At 62.3% G+C, this 11583-nt stretch overlaps 2 protein-coding genes across 2 annotated transcripts in view; both read left to right on the plus strand.

Annotated features, from left to right (window-relative positions):
- The window catches only part of AP1B1 (adaptor related protein complex 1 subunit beta 1), a 95074-nt gene that overhangs the window by 75069 nt on the left and 8422 nt on the right, over nucleotides 1-11583 (plus strand). The window lies entirely within an intron of this gene.
- LOC138728042 (E3 ubiquitin-protein ligase DTX1-like) lies at nucleotides 1086-11166 on the plus strand. The gene is given in 10 exon segments (XM_069871018.1): nucleotides 1086-1397; nucleotides 6438-7098; nucleotides 8853-8914; nucleotides 9041-9175; nucleotides 9178-9201; nucleotides 9461-9522; nucleotides 9697-9855; nucleotides 9945-10106; nucleotides 10180-10269; nucleotides 10658-11166. Coding segments are annotated over 10 exon segments (1839 nt in total). The 5' UTR covers nucleotides 1086-1138; the 3' UTR covers nucleotides 10883-11166.

An 11583-nucleotide genomic window follows, 5' to 3' on the forward strand; every position in this document is an offset into this window, starting at 1 on the left:
GTGGAGGTGCGTGTGTGTGCATCCCTCGGTGGAGGGGGTGCAGAAGGCTGTGCTGCCGTGGGTCTCCATGTCTGTTTGTCCGTCTGCCTGTGTCACTGGCTGCGTGTGTGCCAGTGCGTGTGCCCGCGTGTGCGTCTCTGTGTCAGTGTGTCTGTGCGTGCCTGGCCGTGTCCGTGCGTCTGTCTGCCTACAGCGGCTGTGCACCATCCTCCCCTCCTCCTGCTCCCCCCCCCCTCACTGTGGGGCTAGGGGCTCCTGTGGGGGGGCTGGGGGCTGTGCTGGGAGCGGGGGTCAGCCTGCGATCACCCCCACCCTGATGCCTGCAGTGCAGATCATAAATCAGCGGCGGCTGGAGCGGGCTGGGGGGGCTGCTTGGCACCCAGATCACCTGGACAGGGAGCGATGGCGCTCCCCGGCTTTGTGGAGCCCCCACCAGCGCTGTGGGACTGCAAGCAGGGTGGCCTGTCCCCCACCCCGTCCCCCCTGTCCCCATCGTCACGTTGGAGGCCAGCAGCTGGCTGGGGTTGGCAGGCAGCCCTTGCTGCTGCGGGCACAGCGGCCTCGCCGACTCTCTGGGGGTGATGGGGACTGTCCCCCAGATGCCACCTGCCTGGTGGTACGTGGGGCGACAAGTGCTGTGGGCCTGTTTTGCAGGTGACAACCCCCTCATTTGCCACTGGTGACGTGGGGACAGCCGTGGATGTAGGCTGAGCGGTGGGACACCAGGAGGAAGAGGAGGAGGGGATGTCTCGGGGACAGCGCTGGCACTGTGTGTCCCCAGCATCATCCACAGCCCGCAGCCACCCTTGAGCCCATGCAGCCCGGGGGGGTCCCGGTGGCTTTTTGGAGCCCAAGCCCTGCCAGCGCCGTGGGGAGGAGGAAGGGCCGAGGAAGACGTGTCCTGTGATGAATGGCCCCAGCCTGGTGCGGCAGCCACGAGGGAGCGAGACCAGGCGGCTTGGGGACCTTGGGGACCTGGCTGGCAGCACCCGCCTCTGCAGAGACCTGCAGCGTTTGCTCCACTGAGCTCCAGAGCCCAGAGCCAGTGGGAGCCGCGAGGAGGAATCGGAGAGGCTCTGGGTGAGCCCTGCATCCCTGTGCCGGGCATGGCGTGGGACTGAGCCGCTGTGCCCTTGGCATGGCGCGCCAGGGCGCGGGGGCCATGCTGGCCTCTGGGGGCCTGGGCTTTCCCCCCCAAAACCTGGCCCGTGTGGTGGTGTGGGAGTGGCTCAACGAGCACGGACGCTGGCGGCCCTACTCAGCTGCTGTCTGCCACCACATTGAGAACGTGCTGAAGGAGGACGCCCGCGGCAGCGTGGTGCTTGGCCAGGTCGACGTCCAGCTGGCGCCTTACGTCATTGACCTCCAGTCCATGCACCAGTTCCGGCAGGACACGGGTAAGGGGCTTGCGCTGAGCTGGGAATGTCTGTCCACTCACCCATCCTTCCTTCCATCCTTCCATCCATCCATCCATCCTTCCTTCCATCCATCCATCCATCCATCCATCCATCCATCCATCCATCCATCCATCCATCCATCCCAGTGTGTATCTGTTTATCTGCCTGTTGTCCCATTCAGCCTTCTGTCCAGCTCTCCATTCATTCATGCATCATCTCACTGCATATTCATTTGTCTGTCATTCCATCCATCCATCCATCCATCCATCCATCCATCCATCCATCCATCCATCCATCCCAGTGTGTATCTGTTTATCTGCTTGTTGTTCCATCCATTCATCTGGCTAGCTGTTCATTCATTCATGCTTCATCTCACTGTATACCTATTTGTCCGTCCTTCCTTCCTTCCTTCCTTCCTTCCTTCCTTCCTTCCTTCCTTCCTTCCTTCCTTCAATCCATCCGCCCCAATGTGTATCTGTTTATCTGCTTGTTGTTCCATTCATAATGTCTGTCCAACTGTCCATTCATCCATGCATCTGTCTCACTGCAGGTCTGTCTGTCATTCATTCCATCCATCCATCCATCCATCTATCCCTCCATCCTTCCATCCTTCCATCCATGCACCCCAGTGTGTGTCTATTTATGTCACTCCATTCATTCATCTGTCCAGCTGTCCATTCATCCGTGCATCTGTCTCACTGCGTGTCTGTCACTCCATCCATCCACCCGTGCATCCATCCCTCCATCCCTCCACCTCAGTGCATCTCTGCTTGTCTGGCACTTCATTCCTGCATCCATCCATCCATCCATCCATCTGCCTGTCCATCTGTCCCTCCATCCCATCGCACACACCTTCCTCTCCATCCATCTGTCCCTCCTGTTCCTCCCCTTGCCCTGCTGGGCTCTGCTTCCCTCATGGACACCAAAAAGCTCCTTCCAGACTTTCCTTTCCCCCTCCACCACGGACTCCAGCCCCACAGGGACACATCCCAAAGTCCCTCCATCCCCTCTCACCCTCCGTGGGTGCTGTGGTGGCAGGTGTGTCCCAGTGTCCCCTTGGCCACTCATTTGCCCCACGAAGCTCCTCCACATGGGGCCCCAAACAACAGGGAAGGCCCCAGTTTGGGCACTGGGAGCTGCAGTGGGCACTGGGAGCTGCGATGAGCACTGGGAGCTGCGGTGGGCGCTGGGAGCTGCAGTGGGCACTGGGAACTGTGGTGGGAACTGGGAGCTGTGGTGGACACTGGGCTCAGCTGCAGCCGTGCAGCTGTGGTGGTTGGTGCCTGCTTGCTGACGGCGCCGTGCTGTGATGCGCATCCAGGCCACGCATCCTCGGGGGAAATCAAAGCCAATCCTGCACCAGCACCGAGCCCAGACCCCATTAAACGTGTCCCCATTACGATGTGGTCCATTAAACTGGTGTGTGCCACTTGTGCTGCGGGGGGACTCACTGGTTCAGGTGCTTTCCTGGCCATCCCTGCATCCCTGCATGCTGGGAAACGTGGGGCTGCTGAGGGCAGGGTGCAGCCCCAGGCCAGGCAGAGCAGGACGTGCCACCTGCAGTGTCCCCAGACTGTGTGGGGACACACAGGGGCCACCCCAGAGCAGGACTCCCATGGCCGTGCCCCCCTGCCTGGCCACCGATGCCATCATTCCTGGTCACTAGTGATGCTGAATGATGCTCTGTGTGGATGTGGCTCCTGCGATGGCCTGGGGACTGAGATGGGGACCAAGCCAGGGACCTGCCACCCTGCCTCTGCCACCACGCCTGGCTTCAAATCAGGGTCTCCAGCCGGTCACGGGCTTGGCAAGGGGCGACTTGGCACCTGCAGCCCTGAGTCAGCACAGTCACTGGCACGACCTGGTCATGCTGGCGGCCACAGCTGAGCTGACTCAGGGCTGTGGGTGCCACTGGGACGCCCTGGCTGTCCCCATGCCAGCTCCTGCCAACTTCAGCCAGGACCCATCCTCTGACAGCAGGCACTTTGCATCACATCCCATGCTGGCTGCTCCCAAGGGACACGTGCCCATGGTGGGGCCAAGACTGGGTTTTGGGAGCAATGTGTCTTTGCCGGGAGGAAAACAGCTCTTCCCAGGATGTCACTGAGTGCCACAGTTTCCATGCCAGCAGGGCTTGGGGACAGGGACGCTTTGGCTCCATCCCATAGATCGTCATCAGCATCATCATCTCCATGTGCACCATCCCTGTATCCACCTCCATCCATCATCCCTCAGGTGTGGCCTGGGGACAGTTGGGTTTGGAGGCTGTTAGGTGTCTCTCGGGGTTCCGTGGTGCTCAGGAACACAAGGGTCCCCTGTGCTGAGGGACACAGAGGGCGGGTGGTGGGCTTGGTCGTGCTGTGCTGAGGAGGGAGAAATCCAAGCAGTGCGAAACGAGGTGACCCTGTTCCAAGCAGCAGGGACGCGTGTCCCCTCCCTGTGGCCCTGGGGACGCTGGCCTGGCCCTGCAGCTCTGGCACAGTTGGCGGAGAGGGTAGGGGCTGTGGGGCTGAGGGCACCTGGTGGCCTGCGGGGACTTGGAGCTGCCTGTGCCCACACACAGGAGCTGGGGTGTCCTTCCCTCATCCTCCTCTGCTCCGCAGCAGCGGGATGCGGGGTGTGGGTGCGAGCAGGCAGTGGGATGTGGGATATGGACGCAAGCATGCATCGGGATGCGGGATGTGGGATGTAAGCGGGATGTGGGATGTAGGGTGTGGGATGTGGATGCGAGCAGGCAGTGGGACATGGGATGTAGATGCGAGCAGGCAGTGGAATGCGGGATGTGGGTGCGAGCATGCATCGGGATGCGGGATGTGGGTGTGAGCATGCATCGGGATGCAGGATGTGGATGCGAGCAGGCAGTGGGATGTGGGATGAGGATGTGAGCAGGCAGTGGGATGCAGGATGAGGATGTGAATGGCCAGTGGGACATGGGATACAGACGCAAGGAGCAGTGGGATGTGACATGGATGTGAGTGGGATGTGGGATATGGACACCAGTGGGCAGCAGAATGGGGGACATGGACTCAAGGAAGGACACGGGGATGCAAACACAAGTGGGATGCAGGGCACGGAGGGGATGGGATACGGATGTGAGCAGCCAGTGGGATGCGGGATGTGGATGTGCGTGGCTAGCAGGATGTGGGGTGCAGATGCAAGGAGCAGAGTGTGTGGGACGAGGATATGAGCTGGATGTGGGCAGCAGGATGGGGGACGTGGACTCGAGGAGGCAGGCGTGTGCAAACACAAGCAGGGCGCAGGGCATGGATGCGAGTGGGGTGTGGAAGCTGGATGTGAGCCGGCAGTGGGATTCGGTTTGGGGGCAGGAGTGGGCAGCAGGGACGAGCAGCTCTCTGCCGGAGCGGGGCGAGCGGCCTCGCTGCCTCTCTCCCGTGGGGCCGCGGGCAGAGCTGCCTCAGCACAAGCCGGCAGCCGGGGCCAGGCTCTGCTGCTTGATGCAGCTGATGATTAATGACCGTTATTAGCGTCGTTAATCGGGCTGGGCAAACGGTGCTGGCGAGGGGATAGAAAGGCGCTGTGCTGTGGAGGCACTGCCAGGGCTGTGGCTCGAGGAGGGACTGCGATGCCTCCCCCCACCGCAGCTGGAGCATCCGATTTGGTCACAAACAAGCAGTGAGAGGCCAGGATTTGGCCGTGAAAGGTGACAACGCATTGTTCCCGTGACTGTGAGCACTGGCTGGAGCTGCAGCAGTTGTCAGGAAACCCCTCCTGACAAGGAAATGCACCCCCCTCCGTGCTAGGGATGGCAAAGAGGTCCTGGCTGGAAGGAGCGGAGCCAGAGGGATGGAAAAAGGTGCTGGGGGATGAGCAGCATCACAGTAGCCAGCTGCCCGGCTGGCAGCCAAGCCACCATCGCTGACGGAGGGTTGTTGATCCTCATGAGTCCCTGGGGAGGCAGAGCCTTGCAGACATGCCGATCGATCCATCGCACGCCGCCGCTGCTCGGTGCTGGGAACACGGGTACCGCCTGTTGGGATGCGGTGGCCGTCACCCCTCCTGCACCCCGGGATGCTCTGGGGAGGGTGAGAGCAGATGCCTCAGTGTCCCCATCCCCATGGATCTGCTGGAGGGTTGGGAGGCTCTGCAAAGGGATCTGAACAGGCTGGATGCTGGGCTGAGACCAATGGCAGGAGGTTTAACAAGGCCAAATGCCGGGCCCTGCACTTGGGCACAACAACCCTGAGCAGCTCCAGACTAGGAGAAGTCTGGCTGGAAAGCTGCCTGGAGGAGAGGGACCTGGGGGTGTTGGTTGACAGCGACTGAACATGAGCCAGCAGTGGCCCAGGTGGCCAAGAAGGCCAATGGCATCTTGGCTTGGATCAAATGGTGTGACCAGCAGGTCCAGGGAGGTTCTTCTCCCTCTGTACTCGGCACTGGTGAGACCGCTCCTCGAATCCTGTGTTCAGTTCTGGGCCCCTCACCACAAGAAGGATGTTGAGGCTCTGGAGCAAGTCCAGAGAAGAGCAACAAAGCTGGTGAAGGGGCTGGAGAACAGGTCTTACAAGGAATGGCTGAGAGAGCTGGGGGTGTTTAGCCTGGAGAAGAGGAGGCTGAGGGGAGACCTCATTGCTCTCTACAACTACCTGAAAGGAGGTTGTGGAGAGGAGGGAGCTGGGCTCTTCTCCCAAGTGACAGGGGACAGGATAAGAGGGAATGGCCTCAAGCTCCGCCAGGAGAGGTGCAAGCTGGACATTAGGAAAAAATTTTTCACGGGAAGGGTCGTTGGGCAGTGGCAGAGGCTGCCCAGGGAGGGGGTTGAGTCACCTTCCCTGGAGGTGTTTAAGGGATGGGTGGTTGAGGTGCTGAGGGACATGGTTTAGTGATTGATGGGAATGGTTGGACTTGATGATCCGGTGTGTCTTTTGCAACCCGATGATCCTATGATTCTATGATTCTATGATCCCCATGGTGTGCCGGGCTGGGTATAAGACAGGCATGAGTGTGTGCAGGTGTGGGTCCCTCCACTGGTGGCCTGGGGTGCCGGAGCCCCACGAATGCTCACCGCCCCTGTCTCCGCAGGAACCATGCGTCCTGTACGGAGGAACTTCTACGACCCGTCCTCAGCCCCAGGCAAGGGCATCGTGTGGGAGTGGGAGAACGACAACAACTCCTGGACGCCCTACGACATGGACATCTGCATCACCATCCAGAATGCCTATGAGAAGCAGCACCCCTGGCTGGACCTCTCCTCCCTGGGCTTCTGCTACCTCATCTACTTCAGCAGCATGTCCCAAATGAACCGGCAAACCCAACGCAAGCGCCGGCTCCGGCGTCGCATGGACCTGGCTTATCCCCTCACCATGGGCTCCATCCCCAAATCGCAGTCGTGGCCGGTGGGCACCAGCACGGGGATGCCCTGCTCCTGCCCGCAGTGCCTGCTGGTCAACAGCACCCGCGCCGCCTCCAACGCCATCCTGGCTTCCCAGCGCCGCAAACTCTACCCGGGCGCCGTCCGCCAGAGCAGCACCTTCGCCGGGACAACCCTGTGGCCAGCGGGGATGGGGACGGCGGCGGTGGCAGGTGGCACGGCCAAGGGTGAAGGGCTGCAGGTGCCCAGCGGGGCGTTTGCCCCCAGCCAGAGCGTGTCCGGTGGGATGCCGCTGCCCGGGCTCAACAACCTCAACCGGCCTGGCACGCAGCGGGGAGCTGGACTGGGCGCCCGTGCCACCGTCCCCCCCGGGTGAGTGTTTTGGGGATGGCAGCCTGGGGAAGGGGACGGCTGTGGCATCACCAAGGCTGTGGGGATGCCAGGCGAGTGCAGGGATGGGCACCCAGAGCAGGAAAGAAAGGCAGAGGTGCCTTGTCCCTTGCTGTCACCTTGGACAAACAACCTCAGCCCCTCTGGCACTGTCACCTCCAGCCCCAGGCTCCTTGCCCTGGGGACGCGGTGGCAGCCGGCTTGTCCTGGATGGTCCCGGGGATCCCTTTCCCTGCAGAGGGGTTGTGGGGATTTGTGCAGCGTGCTTTTCCGTGCTGTGCCACGCCAGCTAGAGGAGATGGAGAGCCTGGTCCCAGGGGTCTCATGTTCTTCCTGGCCTGCAAAGCGTGTATGACCCTGGCTCGTGGTCCCACGCCACCAGACAGGTCTCTGGGAAGGGCACAGTCGAGGGGACCACAGCCGCTGTCCCCACTGTGAAAGCAGGAAAAACCCTGGTGCTGCTCTCTCAGGTGGATATGGTCAGCCCCGGGGATTCGGTCAGGGATCCCCCAGAGGGGAGTGAGCATCCTGGGGGGTGAGGAGAGAGTCTGTCCCATCCCTCCCCACACCCTGTGCCATGAAGGGTGCAGGGGGAGGTGGAGGAGCCCCAGCTTGGGGGGCAGGCAGGTGCCAGCATGTTTCCTTCCCCTGCTGACGTGCTGCTTTCGCTTCCGTGTGCCGGGCCAGGCAGTCCCTGTTCCCATCGCTGTCCCTGTACAGCCTCACGGGCCCCATCCCACATCTCCCCATGGACAGGTAGGAGGGGGCCAGGAAGGGTGGGGGGTGCTGGGCTGGGTCCCCCACCTCTGCCCCTGCCTTGGTGTGGGTAAGGGCAGCTCTGGGAGCGCAGGGGAAACCACCCACAGCCCTGGGTCGTGTGCAGCTGAGTGCTGCCTTACTCATCACCACAATGGTTGAGTGCTTGAGGGGCTTTGGGGACTGGGGAGGGGGTTGATGCCACTGTCAGGGGCTGCTGTCCAGGCTGCAGAGCTGAGGCAGCTCCTCTGGGGCAGGACAGCACGCAGGCACCATGCAGGGCTCCGCTGCTGGGCTTGCTTGGATGTCCTCCATCCCAGCATGTGCCCTCTTCTTTCCTTCTTTCCTTCTCTCCTTCTCTCCTTCTTTCCTTCCACACCCATCCCTCTGTCCATCCTTCTCTCTCTGCACCCATCCCTCTGTCCATCCCTCTGTCTACCCCTCTCTCTCCGCACCCATCCCTCTGTCCATCCCTCCGTCCATCCGTCCCTCCCTCCACACACCCCACCCATGCGCTAGGGTGATGGATGAACTGGTGAAGCTGAGGTCCCTTTGGGATTGTGGGACATGGGACATTGCCATTGCGATGAGGGACTTGCCCTGCATCAGTGGAGGAGGTGATATCCCCAGCACCACCACATCCCAGGGAAGGACATGACACTGGGGGCATCCCCATTGGGACATCCCTGATGAAGCACCTCCCTGGGTCAGGAGGGAGGTGGTGTCCCCAGAGCCATTGTGTCCCCAGGGATGGACACGACACTGGAGGCATCGCCATTGGGACACACCGACAAGGCAGCATCCCTAGGTTGTGTCCCCAGCACCACTGGGGATGGAGACGTGGCGCTGGGTGGCAGCCCCATGGGATGGAACTGCAACCCCCACAGGGGAGGACACGGCCCTGGAGGCACATTGTGTGTAGAGGGGACAGTGCCAGCTTCCAGCCTCACTCAGCCCCTTTCTCTCTTGTCTCTGCACAGGGTGCCAGCCCTGCCAGTGAAGAACCTGAATGGCACCGGCCCCGTCCATCCCGCCCTTGCAGGTAAGACGGGGGGTTCCTGCCACTGGTTGGGAGTCCCCACAGAGTGACGTGGTGGGTCTGGGACATGGCCAGGTGGTGGGAAGGCGGACGGATGGACAGACAGACAGCACCTTTTTCCTGACACAGGGATGACAGGCATCCTCATGTGTGCTGCCGGGCTGCCTGTCTGCCTGACCCGTGCCCCCAAGCCCATCCTGCACCCACCGCCCGTCAGCAAGAGTGACATCAAACCCGTGCCCGGGGTCAACGGCATCTGCAGGAAAACAAAAAGAAGCATCTCAAAAAGAGTAAGGAGCCGGGCATCCCCGTGTGCCCTCAGCCATGCCAGTCCCTGCCAGAGGGAAACTGAGGCACAGGCACCGCTGCTGCCTCTGGGGTGGGGCCCCCAAGGGGTTTGCATGAGGGTTTTGGGGTGATTCCCACAGGTCCTCCATGCCACATGCTGGCAACCCCTCCTCCTTGTGTTGTCCCCATCCTAGTGGTGGCAGGGGGTTGGGGACACCGTGGGCAGCTCTGATGGCATTTCCTACCCTTTGCCCATGGCAGGCAAGGCCCCCGAGGACGTGGTGCGCCGCTACATCCAGAAGGTGAAGAACCCTCCGGATGAGGTGAGTGGGCATCTCCAGGTGCTGCAGCCTGGCCTGTGGGTTCCCCCCGGGGCGCTGGAGGTTTTGGGGAGCTTGGGGATGGGGAGAGGCATGAGCAGGGGTTGAGCATCCCCCGTGGGGGGTAAAGAGCTTGGGTTGACGTCTCCATCCCACTTGGGTGCTGATGCCCAGCAGGATTGCACCATCTGCATGGAGCGGCTGGTCACCTCCTCCGGCTACGAGGGCGTCCTGAGCCACAGGGGCATCAAGCCGGAGCTGGTGGGCAAGCTGGGCAAGTGTGGGCACATGTACCACCTCCTCTGCCTCCTGGCCATGTACAACAATGGCAACAAGGTGAGCTGGGACCTTGGGGGTGGCTCCCTCCGCGCTGGTGGGTGCGGAGGGGTGGGCACCATCCCTGACGCCCCTCTGGGTGCCCACAGGATGGCAGCCTGCAGTGCCCCACCTGCAAGGCCATTTACGGGGAGAAGACAGGCACGCAGCCCCCCGGGAAGATGGAATTCCACCTCATCCCCCACTCCCTCCCGGGTTACAGTGACTCCAAAACCATCCGGATTGTATATGACATCCCCACTGGCATCCAGGTGAGGAACCTGCGCCCGGGACCCCTCTGCAGGGCTGGGTGCCACCCGCTCACCCCATTGTCCCCCCGCCCAGGGCCCGGAGCATCCCAATCCCGGCAAGAAGTTCACGGCGCGTGGTTTCCCGCGGCACTGCTACCTGCCCGACAACGAGAAAGGCAGGAAGGTGAGCATCCCCGATGGCTCCAGGGTGGGATGGGATGGGATGGGGATGCCATGGGATGGGATGGGATGGGATGGGATGGGATATGATGGAATGGGATGGGATATGATGAGATGGGATGAGAAAAGAAGAGAAGGCCTGGGATGGACTGGGCTGGGAAGAGAAGGTATGGGATAGGAAAGGATGGGATGGCATGGATGGGAAGGGATGGGAAAGAATGAGAAGGGATGTAATGAGATGGGATGGGATGGGATAGAATGGGAAGGGATGGGATTGGGAGGATGGGGCTGGGATGCACCACGGGGAAGGGCAGCACCATGTGGATCGTGCCCCCTGGGGTGCTGGGGGCTGTGCCGGGTGGGTGAGCGATGGCCGTCCCTGCCCACTGCAGGTGCTGAAGCTGCTGATCGTGGCCTGGGACCGGCGGCTCATCTTCACCATCGGCACCTCCAACACCACGGGGGAGTCAGACACGGTGGTGTGGAACGAGATCCACCACAAGACCGAGTTCGGCTCCAACCTGACGGGCCACGGCTACCCTGATCCCAACTACTTGGACAACGTCCTGGCCGAACTGCTGGCCCAGGGCGTCTCCGAGGCCAACCTGAAGGACTGAGGCCAGGGTGAGGGGCTCCCCACCGCCCCTTCTCCCCTGCGTCCCCTCCCGTGCCACCCGCCGCCCGCGCCGCTTCGCTGCTGATGCCGAAGCCCTGCCGGGTGCCCTTGTCCCCCATCCTGGGTCACCCAGTGCCACCCACCACGTGTCCCCGTGTGTCCCCCCGGTTGTCCCTGCTCCCATGGCGATAGCATCGTGGGCTGGTGCTTTTCTTTTTCTACCCGTTTTGCGCGTCAGCCGCCGCCGCCGCGTGCCACCCGCCGCTGCCCCACGGAGCCTCGTACAGCCGGTGCCATGTGTACATGTCTGTGTTATGGAATACACCTTGCGCAGGGTCAGTGTCCCCGCTGTGTCCCCACGCCTCCCTCCTGGGTGCTGGGTGGCATCGCTGCAGGATCCCATCCTCGCGTGGGGAGTCGCCCAGGGTGGGTGTCTACCCGCTGTGGGGATGCTGGGGGGTCCGGAGCACCCCCGTGGGCGGAGGGGAGCGCATGTGTGTGTGTCTGCACACGCGTGTGCGGGGGGAGCCCCCAGGAGCATCCCCCGCGGGGCACGAGTGGGATGTGGTACCCACCGAGAGGAGGAGGTGGGTTGGCGCGGACTACATCTCCCAGCATGCCCCGATCTCCCAGCATGCCCCGCGCTCCCCCGCGGCCAGCCCCGACCCGCGTGCGCCGCGGGGCATGCTGGGGGTTGTAGTC

Source organism: Phaenicophaeus curvirostris, chromosome 17, assembly GCF_032191515.1.
Source record: "Phaenicophaeus curvirostris isolate KB17595 chromosome 17, BPBGC_Pcur_1.0, whole genome shotgun sequence".
NCBI classification, from domain to species: domain Eukaryota; kingdom Metazoa; phylum Chordata; class Aves; order Cuculiformes; family Cuculidae; genus Phaenicophaeus; species Phaenicophaeus curvirostris.